At 35.5% G+C, this 15,087-nt stretch overlaps 1 protein-coding gene across 2 annotated transcripts; it reads left to right on the plus strand.

The window, feature by feature from the left end:
- The first annotated feature begins 3,952 nt into the window (after positions 1–3,952).
- On the plus strand, positions 3,953–14,910 carry LOC117106697 (N-acetylated-alpha-linked acidic dipeptidase 2-like). 2 transcript variants are annotated; one of them, XM_033248099.1, is made up of 18 exons: positions 3,954–4,372; positions 4,670–4,826; positions 5,527–5,655; positions 6,294–6,422; positions 6,626–6,815; positions 7,301–7,391; positions 7,803–7,892; positions 7,989–8,074; positions 8,245–8,367; positions 8,977–9,059; positions 9,565–9,696; positions 10,330–10,415; positions 10,727–10,817; positions 11,300–11,552; positions 11,686–11,767; positions 12,764–12,856; positions 13,539–13,598; positions 13,757–13,896. In XM_033248099.1, exons 1-17 carry the CDS (start codon positions 4,113–4,115, stop codon positions 13,558–13,560), a joined length of 2,097 nt encoding a protein of 698 aa, XP_033103990.1. In that variant the 5' UTR covers positions 3,954–4,112; the 3' UTR covers positions 13,561–13,598; positions 13,757–13,896. The 2 variants fall into 2 exon arrangements, with proteins under 2 accessions (XP_033103989.1, XP_033103990.1); XM_033248098.1 differs by lacking the exon at positions 13,539–13,598 and having other exon boundaries at positions 3,953–4,372; positions 13,757–14,910.
- The last annotated feature ends 177 nt before the right edge of the window (positions 14,911–15,087 follow it).

Consider the following 15,087-nt stretch of genomic DNA (forward strand, 5'->3'; position numbering starts at 1 on the left):
ATATAAGGCTGAAATGGTTTGTATTACAATTTAAAAAGACAAATACAAAAAGATTAAATGGAAAAAAACATCAATATCAATATTCAAAAATCTATAAAAATATGATGACGATTACAATAGCAACAATATATAATAAACATAACAATATATAGGCCTATTATATTTATAAGGGTTAAATGGTATTATGAAATACATATTATAAAAAAATGTGAGAAATTTTCTATTTTAGCAAACCAATTAACATGAACCGAAATATGACAGTTTCGATGCCAGTAAAGTTCAATTCAAATTAATTGTTTTGTTAAAATAGAAAATTTCTCACATCGTGTCCACATACCAGATGAATATTTTCAAATACAGTATATAAAAAAGATGTAGACCTTATTAAGTAAAACATGTGTTATGAATACACAGGATGTACAATATGCTACGCATTATTTAATAAACCTATTGGTTTGTCTTTTAAATTAGGCCTACAAGTGAATACGTTAGATTTTCGAATATCAGACTGGTGGTTAGTGCAGTTTTAATTATTAAGTCAATTGTTGGACAGACTGGGCTTGTATTCCTCCATGGACAGATCTGCCAGGTGATAGGTATACTCAATCAATCAATAATGCATCCTTCAGTCAAAAATGACTATGGAATAGACATAAGAGGATCACCACACACAAAAAAAATAAATAAATAATATTTAAAAAATATATTTAAACACTACTACAAAAGCAAAAGTACATTGAATTTAAAATTAAAATTGATTTCAATAGGTAGGAGGAAACTCCCCAAATATGATTATAATACGAGAATGGACTTTGGGTCCAGATGGAGAATCAATGTTTGAATGAGAAACGTTTCTACAGGTATCCAGCTAAGGTCCTACAGCGGAAACAATTTGTTTACCTAGATGCTCAGAATAAAAATATGATTTAATTATGATAATGATGGTAGTGGTGATGATGATGAAAGAATGGATAATGACAGTGATGGTGACGATGATAATTATGATGATGACGCCGACGACGGTGGTGGTAATAACATGGCCTGAGTGATAGAAATACTAATGCAGACTGGAGTGGAATGAATCCAAGCTGGAAGAAAGAGCCCGGTCAGGATCCCGGTCAGGGTGCAAAGAAGCCAGGGAAAAAAACCAACGGTTTTGATTAGATACGGTATAGACTAAGTTGAGTGGTTTTATATTTAGTCTTATAATATAAAACCGAAGGGATTAGTGAGGTCTTTTCTTAGTCAGGGACCCACGGTTCTAATTTTCTTATCCAATCAAAGTTATTTTGATGCCAAACCCTAATATTGCGGTCTAAAATTCAAATTTTAACACCACCAGAGAATGTTCCCCCGGCCCCTACGCCACGGGGTCCGGTTCACTGAATGTGAAGTATTATATAAAGATAAATATTATCAATCCAAAGTTTTAGATATGCATTGCCTTATTAGATTGTTTATAAGGGTGTGGGCCCCTAAAGCTAATTAAGGGCTCTTCAGAGATTGGGATTCCTAAGACTGCGGCAGTTACGCCACTGTAAATCAATAAACACAGAAGCGTTTGGCGCAGAGGTTGCTCGGACTCCAAACCTTGAAGTCAGGGGTTCGAAACTCTCGCTGTGCAAGTCGCTTGTGTCCTTGGGCAAGGCATTGTATCTTCGTTTGTCTTCTCTACCCTGGAGTATAAATGGATATATTTGTAGGATGTTATGGCATTACTAGTGTCGTGCGCTAAGCAAGCAACGCACGACTATGTGTACTCCCCAGGGAGCAGAGAAGGTTTGACTTTGTGCTGGTTTTCCATTGTATGTTATCCAGTGATCAGACTAACAACTAACCAACCAACGAGCACATAAATGAATGAATGATTATGAATAAATGAATGAAAGAACGAACAACTGACCGACCGACCAAAAAGAGAACGAACGAACGCACTCACAAACGAACGAATGAACGCACGCACGCACAGGCAGGCGAGCAGACAAACGAACGAACAAACGAATGAATGAATGAATGAACGAACGAACGAATGAACGAACGAATGAAGGAATGATTGAACTAACCAACCATCCAACCCACCATCCAACCAACTAACAATCAATTAGTTATTCACTGATAATACATTAAGCTATTACACTCACTCCAATCTATGCTTTAATAGGCATAATAAGAATAATTCTGAACTGGTATCGGAATGGTTCAATACTAATCGTATGACAAAATTCATATTATGTTTGTCAGCAAGCGTGTTTATTAGAATTACTAGGGCCAACGCTCAAACAACTTCAAGAGTTCCGTCATCAGACATTTAAAATTTGAGGCGTAACAATAGACGAAAAACCTAATTAAGGAACCCATCTGAAATGATATTTTTTTTTTTTGTTCTTTTGTTTTGTTTTTTTTGTTTTGTTTTTTTTTTTTTTTTTTTTTTTTACGTTATGTTTTAGTTTTTTGTATAATTTTAAAATTTGCTCTAAGAACAGTCAGGGTCATCAATAGGGAGCTTTCGATTCCACGATGGTAAGAAGGTCTAAAATGTAATGACGTCACGTAGAAATGTGTGCGCATGTGAGTGTGTTCAAGTATCGTGTCATAGAGTAAAATGGGAATACCTCTATGGAATTCTACCACTTTTTGCCTGAATTCTATGTCGGAGTTGGCCCGAATTTACGCTTATACAGAGATCCCAGCAAACACAAAACGTTCTTATAATGTTCGCGAACGTTGTGGTTAGGTATGTCACAAAATCACGTTCACACAACATTGTAAGAACGTTTAAACGTTGTGAGGTTGTGAAATTAGGTTATAAGTACGTACATATGGTTCTACAAGATAACGTTCTTATCACCAAATTGTAACGTAATTATAACGTTCTTAGAACGTAATATCGTTAGACAGGACGGTCACAATTGACGTTGTGCAAATCGAAAGCTTCCTAATGTCATACAATTCCAGGGGCGGGGCCATGGCCCTCCGTCGGGAAGAGCTGCCCCCCCCCCCCCCCGGTCGGGGATAAAAACGATAATTCTTCGGAGAAAAACTTTTTTTTTTACATATTAGTATACTCTAAAATCGATTAAATAAGCCTTTGAAACCCCTAAATTGTCAATTTTCCGGGGCTTCGCCTCCTGGGACGCTTTCGAGAAATTGTGAGCGACGCCCGACAACGCCCACTTTTTTTGTTGGGGACATCCCCCCCACCCCATCGGAGACGTCGGACCCCGTCGGGCAAATCCTGGTACTACTCCTGTGTCATGCCCTTTATCTTATTTGTTGCCACTTCTACAGTAGATCTAATTTAAGTTAACATAATTTGAAGTAGCTTTTTGGTGTTAGTGTTAGTTGAACAAATACGCACACGAAGCAATAATGGAGTATAGAAACTAATGGACCAATAGACGATGGGCCTGTTTCTGCTGAGCAAAAAAAAAAAAATACGTGTTTTTAAACGGTTATTAAAAAACACGTGTTTTTTTTCACCAGTAGAAACGATAGAAACAGGCCACAAAACAAAACCACAGCTAGGAATGCGTTCTAAAAATATGTGTTTTTACACGCATTCGTTATATGGTTCGCGTTCAGAAAACGCGTGTTTTGTGGTACTTTCAGCTGCAACGCAATACCGTGTTAGTCTTGACCCGTCGGTGACCCAAATTGACCTCTTCGGTGGTTTGATCGCTCGTCCGCGGGAAATTCGGGGCAAAGAAAAAAATTAAACCAATAGGATGACGTGCTTGAAGATCATACCAGGGAGTTGTACACCTTCCTGATCATACCATACTTTTTTCATACTTTTGTGGTGTGCTGTTTACTTCTTTCGCAGCATGCGCTGTAGCTCGCAAGAAGTTGGTGACCGTCATTTAAGCTCCACCCACCTTCCAATGCTCGCATTACCGTGTTTTTATTAGTTGCACTCGTGTTTTTGGCGTTATTCAGCAGAAACACGCCCTCGTGATATATATCAAGCTAGGTAAATTTCTTATCTCTCCAATATCCTATTAAACATCAATAAAGTGATAAAGTAAGCTCGGATCAAAGGTTGGCTGGAATTGCAGGCCAAATCACAACACACGATACGTTCCACAATTTTAGTAGGTACGCCCTACAGGAGGATGTCTGCCGCTCTCGACATGGGCGATTCGGACCATTACTTTTCAAAAAAATCGGGTTACGATGGGTTCCATCCAATCCTGATTTTCATCGCAGTTGGTATTCTGGCCCTAGGAACTGGGTTACTTTTTGGATTCTTAACATTCCCTGAAACTCTGCGTAGCCCAGAGTGTATCACGGATAACGAAACCCCCAGTAAGAAATGGGTTTCGGAAACACTTTTGAATTCTATAGATGCTACAAATATTGAAGAAAATTTAAAGTAAGAATCTTTTAAATGTTGTTCAAATTTATGTTCAATGAGACAATTATTATAAAATCTGTTTACAATTGCTGATGCTACTGAAGAAAATGGTAAAATCTACTTCGAATTCACGTTCTTTTTGATGTACAGTTTTCTTACGTAGCACCATCAACACATTGTAAGTAAATGGATACCAATGTATCATGTTTGAAGCTAGCATTTGTATCTCTTTGCTAACAAATAAGATAATATGACAACAAATTATTAAGTCTAAATTTACTACCATATTACATGTTATTTATTTACGATATCAAGCTATTTCACGTCCCAGCCTCATCTAGCCGGTACACCTGCAGAGAAAGAAAATGCAGAATATATTCGTAAAGCATGGATTGAACAAGGGCTGGACAGCGCCAAGCTGGTTCCTTATGATGTTTATTTGTCATACCCGGACAAAGACAACCCTAATAAGGTAGACCAATTTTCCTACCGGTACCAAATTATGTATAATGATCTATTTTATTTATTTCTGCAAAACACATCGGACATCAATATTACTGGTGCGCGATGTTGAAGTGTTTTTAGTCACATTAGGGCGCATACCTGGAAGGTGAGGGGGACAAATTTGAGGAAATAATAGGCCTACGTCTCGATGGTCGGAAATGACACTCTTATGTTATTATAAAATTTATCAATTCATTCTTTCTCTACCCATCAATATGAAAACAAACAATAACAATAAGATATGCGATGATAGAATAATAGTAATAATACGAATATTTAAAACAATCATCACGTCACCTTTATAGTCAAAATTAAGCTCCAACAACTCATGATCCTGTTAATGATTTTTATTTAACGGCATAGAAGTGCTACAGAATCGCTTTCCTTCAAATCTTTTATACAGTTCGTTTCGTAAAAGTAAAAACGTAAAAGTGCTACCAACTCCGATTTATTTTCTAGATTTTTCTAGCAGTCTTAATAATAATAATTAATAATAATAACTATTATTATTTAAAAATTCATACGATAAATTCTATAAAATACAAATCCTTTGATATAAAAGAACAATAATGAAAATATAGCATTTATTCAAAAAACATCCACTGCGGATTAAACCAGAAAGATTTAGATATTCAGTGTTACAATATATAAAACATTCTAACTTGTAGGTATCACTTTTGGAAAATGGCAAGGAGATTTTTAGCACTCGAGAGCACGAAGACATTTTAAGACCCGAAGATAATCACACTAACGTGGTACCTCCTTTCAACGCGTATTCTGCCCAGGGAACAGTTAAGGTAGGTGCACAAGTAAGTTAGTTTATCTAGAAAATAATGATTGACAACCATTTGAAAGACTATTTAGTGTTTTGCATAATAGTAGACAATTTTAACATAATGCGAAAATATTCTTTTCTTTTGAATTAATAATTGTATGCTTATGTCAAAATTTTGGCATAGTATTAAATTTGTTGATTTTCACAAGCAGACCTTCTAAGCCTTATATTAGAAGTCAGATGATTTTAATCATCCTGCACATTTCCACGATTTTATTGAGAATTTCATGTTTGTCATGATTCCAACAACTTAGACCTCAACTCCTCTTCCAATCTTCAGTAGTGATTTTCCTGCTCAAATCAACTCAACTAAACTAAATTTCGTCAACTGGCCGACTATTAAAATTAACCGAAGTACTTGCCAGTTCCATTCAGTTCTCTCAATTGCCAATGTTTAATTTTCTGACGAGCAATTGCATAAAACCTGCCATTTGACAGTGCTGTGATACCCATCGGAAGCGGGCATAAGTATGCTAGTCTGGGCATCAAGTTCTGGCTAGTTGTTTACAGTTCAGAGTATTATTAGCACTGTTGGTGGATTTGGAGTTGAGCCAAGTTCAGCAACACACTATTTTTATTATTTCATCTTTCTCATTCTAGGGTAACCTTGTATATGTTAACTATGCTACAGCCGACGATTTTGAATACTTAGAAAAAAATCGTCCTGATATCAACATCACTGGGAAAATAGTGATTGCTCGATATGGCCAGATATTCAGAGGAAGTAAGGTAAGACTTCTATATAATTATATCACATAATCATTATTTTATATAAAATACGGTATGTAAAGATGGGTAACATTAGGCTTCATGTGATTAAAATTGCAAAGTATATATATATGTTACACCATGTTCATGGACAGTTCTCTCTTATAAACAAACTAAATTTATACTAACTAAATGTAACAATAACAAGAAACTTTTTGTGATAGGTCAAGTTTGCCGAAGCAGCAGGTGCAATAGGAGTTATTCTTTACTCGGATCCCAAAGACTACGCATCGGACGATGCGATAGGTGTATACCCTAACGCTTGGTGGTTACCAGGCTCAGGTGCTCAGCGTGGAAATGTGTTTGTCAGCGACGCAAAGGGTGATCCATTAACACCTGGATTTCCGGCTAATGGTAATTTCTGCAAACTGAAATAGTGTCCTAAATATAATACTGCGAATGTGCAAGCCTATTAATATAATAATAGAAATACGGTTAATTGTACAAGAACTTTAAATCCCACACTAATTCATAGCCCTATATTTTATGTATTCAAAAAGAACTCGTTGGATGTTAAAATATTACTCTTCCACATAGTAGGGTGGGGCGTCAGAATATTAAAAAAGGTCTGACAGAATCTAACAGTTTTCAGTCAAAAGGTAGCTGGACAAATTGTGGACTGGGCGATTTTAAGTTGTTCAGATAAACATATTCATATAATTTTTATTGTTTCATATAAAATTCTAAACTTTCGTCTGTTGAAATGATACTAAATGTTTAATCAACCAATGACAGATTGTTTTTTTTTAGATAAGAAAAATTTATTCACAAAAACCTAAGTCTATTAGACCTAAGTCTAATAAAATTAATGATATTTATCTTTTCTGTATTAATATTAGATTATGCTTATCGGCTAGCAGATGAGGACACTGCTTTAACTAGAATACCAGTACATCCGATTGGTTACGACGATGCTGAAAAACTCCTAATGTTTGTAGCCAACATGATTGTCATATTTGATTTGGTCTAAATACAGGCCTTTTTTTTCCCTAAAAGTAATGTATAGCTTATCAGTCAAATATAATAATATAAAACTCTGGTTATCATTTATCATTTGTTTCATTTTTGAAAATTTCTCATCTTACTTTTCATTACTTAATTCATATTTTAAAAATGAATTACTACCAGACGGTAGATGGTTTAAAGTTTACATTTTCACAAATATTATTTATTTCAAAGTATCTCTTCAACGATCCTGTCTTTGTCGTTTCACATGCTTAATATAGGGCGTATATCACATTGATCCCTGTTTTACGCGTCTGTGCCACCCAACACGATCCTGCATGGCATTTGAATATCATTATTAACTGAGCTTTTAAAACATTTAAATTGGTGTTTCAGGGAGCTAGGTGGTGACGAAGTACCGAAGGATTGGAAAGGCAGATTAAACATCACATACAATTTTGGACAAACTTTCAAGAATCCAAACAGGTAAAGAAATGCAAATAACAAGACTTGTGCAAACACTTAATGTAGTATACTCAAAGTATTTTTTTTTTGTACTTGTATTTTTTATTAATACCACAGAACCATAAGGTTAAAGGTTTTATCTAAGAAGGAGATTCGAACAGTGTACAACGTTGTCGGCATGACCAAAGGCAGCGTCGAACCAGGTAAGTTGTTTACATTATAGTAATATATAGTAGTAACTACTACTACTACTGCTGCTGCTGCTGCTACTGCTTCTGTCTGCTGCTACTGATGATTCCTCGTTTTAATCTTTATACTGATTAATAGTATTTCTAATTATTAAGTTAAACATTATTTTTCCCTTGTTCATAAGATCGTTACGTCATTCTCGGCAACCATCGAGATGCATGGGTTTATGGAGCAGTCGATCCATCGAGTGGCACCGCAGCGTTGATGGAGGTTACAAGAGCGTTTGGGAAGTTACGTAAAACAGGAGGTGAGGTGTCCCTTGTTATCAGGAGACATTTTCGGGACCAGACGAGTACCCTGTTTCCTTTCAATAAGCATTGAACGTGTGTTATATTGGCCATTTGGCACACCCAGAAACTGTCCCCGTGCCCTTAATGGATGTGTCCCCTTCTGGTTCTAAAATATATATTTCCCCTCGTTGCAAGAAGATGTGTATCTTTAATAGTGATGTCCCTTACAGGAGTGTCTCAAATTTAACTCTTCAATGTACCATGTCATATTCACCCGTTGCATTTGTCGATGGGTTGCGCTGCTAGGTAAACGACTGACCAGCGGTTTTTCACAGCCAGTCGATAGCAAAACACATGTATATTTGGATCTTCTCCAGACACAAAACGATGAATGCGATCCCATGAATACTGTGGCGGACTTATTAACATTATTAACATGCAGAAAAAATTGTGTAACACAACCACGTGAGAGTGGTAATAGATTGTAATTTGGAATTTTAGATAATGACATGGTGTTTGGTTTGATAATTCTTGAATTAATTTTTAACGATTGGGTTAAAAATTTAATTCTTTCTTACAATTGTTTTTCTGGTTTCCAAATATTTGCGACTATTATAATATTTCAGATTGGCGACCACGAAGGACGATTTTATTTTGCAGCTGGGCTGCAGAAGAATACGGTTTACTTGGTTCCACAGAATACGTTGAGGTAATTGAAGCTATTGCAATCTGCCATATAAAAAATAAAGAAAAATATTAATGGATATAATACTAACATGTAATGGTATATATTATCTATACATATGATAAGTCATATTATATATATATACATATATATGTGTATATATACATATATATATATATATATATTATATATATAAGTTATATATATCATAAGATTATCACCATATTATATTATATCATGTCAAATATTATACCACATATGTCTTAAGTCTATGAAATAATAATCATACGTTAGTAATTATTATATTATTATCTATGTTAAAACATAGTAAAACACAAAATCACAAAATAATACAATGAATGTTATCTGAAGGGCTGAACAAGTTAAAAATGTTTAATATGAAGTAGGGGTATGTTTTAAAGATGAATTTTATTTTTTCTCCGTGTCGTTGATGATGCCATCCTGTATAGACATAAATATATTTTAAAATAGTAAGTTTAATGTCTTTGAAAACATTTGGTTTTCTCAGGACTTTCAGCGAGTGTTGGCCGAGAGAGCAGTGATTTACATCAACGTAGATTCAGCAGTGATTGGTAACTACACAATGCAAGTTAAGGCAACCCCTTCTTTAAAGAAGGCAATATTCGCTGCTTCAAAGAAGGTAATGATATTATTCATGACCGTATTTTAGTTAGGTACACAAAACCGACAAAATGATGAGCGTGTAGGCCGGTTTTCTTACAAAATATAAATGTCTCTACAACATTACATCAGTATAATCTATAATCAGGGGCGGATCCAGAGATTTTTTGACGGGTGTGGGTGGATGGGGCACAATATGAAGTTCACGCCGCCACGCTCACCTCAGCTCACCATGGTTGGTGAAAATAAGTGATAAATAATCGAGCTGTTCTTTCGCCCACTGCTGTATCGCCACTGAACTCACGGGTGCACTCCCATTTTTGCTCTTTACTCTCTTTAACTCAAATTTGTCACCCTCTTTCTTATTTTTTGGCTTGACCAAAGATCTTATAAGATCTTTGGCTTGACTGACGGGGGTGGGGCGGGCCCGCTGGATCCGCGCGCGCCTTATAATGAAATTTAAGTGATATAGGTTCTCCTTGAGAGTGTGAACAACCTTAGATTGACATATTGGGCTACAATATGACACGTTTATTCGTTTCTTTATAAAGAAATATGTATGAAATAGCCATTAATATGAAATAATATACGGCCTATATCAAAACAAAATAAATCTATTGTAATGTTAACATCCTTTTATTTCCAATTATAGGTTCCTTCTCCTGATGATGGCTTTTCGTCAACCTTCGAACTTTGGCAGAAAAGATACGCGGACAACGATGACACTACTATTCCATAGTATGTTTTGACTTAATAATTCTATGTTCAATCATTTGCACAATCAACTAAAATAAAACCTCCAACTTGTTTGTCATTCCAAATAAACCATTGAGGTACAACACATCTTACCGACAATCAATGCCGTAGCCCGGTATTGGGACAGTTGGGACAGTCCCACACAATTTTTCTAATGGGTCCACAAATAATGGGTCCACATTATAAAAATGTGTCCAAATTATGTAATTTTGTAAAGTTGGTCCACCCTGATATTGTCCAGCACTGTTTGAAAATCTTGGCTCTGCATTGCCGACAGTACTTTCTTTCTTTAGTATTGGAACATTGGGATCAGGAAGCGACTTTGCACCTTTCATGTATCGCATTGGTGTTCCTGCAACCGACCTCCGTTGGATATACGATCCTGTAGGTATATTTTGCTAGATGATGATAATAATAATAATAATAATAATAATAATAATAATAATAATAATAATAATAATAATAATAACAACAATAATGATAATAATAATATTATTATATGATTAATAATAATATGCCTAAAAATAATAATAACGAAGATGACGAAGCCGTCAACGGTGCTGACGTCGACGCCCACGATGAGACCATCGCAACAACAATGGCCACGACGACGAAGATGGGGATGACGTCAAAGACAATGATAACAGCGATGATGTGACAACAGCAAACACAGTGACGATGATAACGGACAATGATTGTGATGGTGATAATGTTGATCATGATATAAGCCTATACGACAGCTAACCAAGCATACACTGTACGCGTAACGATGACGTCATACTAGAGGTATCATTTTAAAGCTGTAGACGAATGTTTGTTCTTAACATTAAAAATATTCTTTTCACAAATAATTTTCTTCAATAAAGAATTTGAGATTGTCATCGTATCCTGTATATCATTCAGTCTACGAAACGTTTTACCTTGTCAAGACGTTCCTCGACTGGGATTTTAAACGTCATCAAGCGGTGGCGCGTGTTTGGGCAGAGGTTGCACGCGATTTTGCTGACTCTACCATCTTACCCTTTGATTGCGTAGATTATGCAAATAAGATGCATAGTTCTATTAACTCTATCAGGACTACTTACGAAGAAAACATGAATAACCACGGTATTACATTCGGTAAGATATAAACTATTCCATTTCATTTTAAAGCGAATCCATTAGGTTATTAATGTATGCGTAATTATAATTTTGATAATTACTAGTTGTTAAAAAAGAAGTCTATGTTGATGAAAGTTGTTTTTGTTTTAAGATGCCGTCATATCAGCCATAAATAATCTGACTACTATTGCCACAACGTTTCATAACAATGTCCAGAAAATGGACATTTCAAAGTAAGTAAGCCTAGGCCTATATATAAAATATAATTGTTATATTACAAAACAAAACCCTACTACACCCAGCTGTGTTTTTCCAAAGTAAGGGCTGGTTTACTCTAGAGCAATTTAAGCCCCACACTGGGCCGACGTTACTCGGACGACGCAATTCCATGGAGAACGCAACACGACGAGTGCGGCATGCAACGGCCGCTCAGTCTGACATCGACATTCAGCAGACGTCGTCTCTTCGATCGTCAAGCTCTTACAGGGAGCGGAGATGGATTTGTCGGCCGACGGTCGTACAACCGTCGTACGACGCAATGTGTGGCCCAAGCAAACACAAGTAACAGATTAGGCATTGCTTCATCTAAATCGCTCTAGTGTGAACCAAACCCAATAAGTGGACCATTCTGGAATGTCAATCAAACATAACAATTGACTAATCAAAAATGGGCCAGAAAAATACATTTCTTATTAGGCATAGCCCTATTACTGTTTTTCATTGTTTGGGAACAACGTTTAAACAAGCTCTCTGAGTTTCTTAGGTGTTTCCTTTCATCATATCTACTTCATTATTATTTTACTTGTATTTTTGTGTGTTTTTGAGAATGAACAATAATTATTTTAAAATTGAAAAATTGAAACATACATGTTGTTCCACAAACACGTCTTTACGTACGTTTGGTAGTGATACTGGTACTGGTATAGGCATTTATAGTGCGCCTCTTCCTTGAGGTTATAAGACGTAGTTTTTTACGTTGCCGAAAAATTTCCAAGGAACAGGGTAGTAGCGAAAAGCTCTGTTAACAATTGTTCTCTACCATATTTATGTTTATATGTACGAAATGGCTGCCCCATGCAGCACAATTCTGATAATTTAATAGAAAAATATATATACAATTTACAAATTTTTATAATTGATTTTTCAACATAATCTTTGTTTTAAGTTTACGGTATCATTTCCAATTGTCCTAGGAAATGTTATGGTATTTATGTCTTTATTTTATATAGTGTTCTTGCTGTACGGAGAGTCAATGACCAGCTTATGTTATTTGAGAGGGCATTCATAGATCCACTTGGTTTACCTGATCGAAAATTCCTCAAGTAAGTTTTATCTCATGCCTTAATGTCGTAGAGTAATCCTATAGGCCTACTGGTCATCTCTTTTCATTAAATATTAATATATAATTTACAAAGTCGTCCTGAAGTCCTGGACTCGAGTATTCGGTAGTTGCAAATAATGTTACGATGGTTTCACTGATAAAATAATCTCCTCGAACTTATACCGGTAATGTCTTAACAAGACTATATTGCACACTTAAAAGCAGATGTATCAATTTATTAAATATTATTTGTGTTAAGCGAATTACTTTTCGATTGAAAAAAATATCATATGTTCAAAGGTTTTCATCTGGTTTGTAAATTTGTTTGTTAATTCCAACTTTCATTTTTCCTAAACCAAGGAATACAGCAACAATCGTACGGTACTTACTTGCAAAATTTCGAATAAAAATAGCTACCATTCGGCATGCAATGAACTGCACACATCGTAAGAGTTCATTACTTGAAGAAATTAAGTGAACCAGTTGTTTATTTTTATTGAGTTAGGAAAAAAAGAACTTGAACTCATCGCAGAAAAATATTTTCTCCTCCATTGACAAATGTAAAAACTATGGTTCCTATTCCTTGTATAAATGCTTACATTGGCTGGTCCAAGTAACCAGTTTTTGCAAAAACTCGCGGCAAAATCAGCAAAAACTGAATTTGTTTGTTTTTTGTCTCTTAGACTAAGTTATTGGTCATTATAAAAGAGTTTTGTGATTTACTCCACATTTTAATACATACCGTAAGTTAGCTTTAATTTTGTTATTGTTTAATCTAAATAGGCCTAATTATTGTGCACAGACAGTTAATTCAAACCTAAGATTGTTAATGATATGTATTTCATTTTTTTAAATCATAGGCGTGCACCATCTTAAACTTTATTATTCGTTTTCGTTGCAGGCATATAGTTTTTGCTCCAAGCAGTAAAAACTACTACGCCGGTGACGCGTTCCCTGGACTTGTCGATAGTCTTTATCGCATAGATGAAGATACCAACAACCAAGACCAGCGGTGGGATGCAGTCCGAGAATACATGGCCGTAATCGCTTTTATGATCCAGTCATCTGCCAGCACTCTTACAGACGTTGAATACTATTAAGACACAAAGTGGTTTACACGTGCCTTGATATTGCTGGATGTGCCTTTTCAATGGAAAAACCAAACAAGCTTTTCATGACTTTGACAAATATTTATTCTTTAAAACTTTGCCTGACGGATCATCAATTTCTTGACTCTTCATACTTTCAGGGCTCTACTAGCCCTATTTAAAAAAAATTGTTATAAACAGTTTAGTTCAGTACACCTACAACTGTAATACGTTATAATATTGATTTGAAGCGGAGAAAGACTTCACAAGTTATGCCACTTCCGACATCCAGCTGCATTTACTAATAATCACTCCATGATGGTGCTGCAGGCGGGCAGAGTGGGTTGTGATCCCAGTATAAGAAAATCGTAATTACAAACGATCCACTTACGTACCTTCTCCTATATTAGATTATATTATATTATATTATATTATATAGGCCTATTATATTATATTATATTACCGATATATCATATTGTGTAAGTAAGTGGTCATTGGATTTGTGGTGAAATTAGTTGAGTGTATGGTGCCAATGACATCTTTATTGTTTGAATGTTGAGTTTCTCAGCTAAAAATAGTTTAAAGGAATCCTTTGCTAAATGTTGGCTGGGTGGAGCATGAATTGGGCTTTTCCCTGCAGTGAATGAACCCATGCATTTCGCGCTAAATACGGTATGCCTATTCCGTTATTCAAATATGCTGTCTTCCGATATAGCGTTTTAAAACTAATACCACAGTAATAGATACATTTATTAAGCGTGATATCTTACATAGAAAGTTCACAAGATTGATCAATATTTGGGACTTCTGGCTCGCCGAGTTTAGAAGTCTCAAGACCTTTTTAAGGCCTAAATGAAATGAAATAATATTTGAAGGTGAAGTTCTAGTTTTCTCTTGTTTAAAATAAATGAAACAATACAGTTCAGAGGGTGCGATCGCACACCCCTAATTGTGTTAAGAAAAATAATTGTTGTATTATATTGTTGATATGAATTATTGGTAAGATTTTTCTGTACATGAGAGTGCAATTTCCGGGCACCATGAGGTCCATACTCTCAAAATGTTCGCACCTCAGCACCCATGGGCGTAGATCATGGGGGAAGGGGTAAACGTTCAGGGGTGGTACCAGGATCAAATAGACCAA

This window comes from Anneissia japonica, unplaced genomic scaffold (genome assembly GCF_011630105.1).
Source record: "Anneissia japonica isolate Jap-2015-1 unplaced genomic scaffold, ASM1163010v1 scaffold287705_len1045735_cov187, whole genome shotgun sequence".
Classification (NCBI taxonomy): Eukaryota; Metazoa; Echinodermata; class Crinoidea; order Comatulida; family Comatulidae; genus Anneissia; species Anneissia japonica.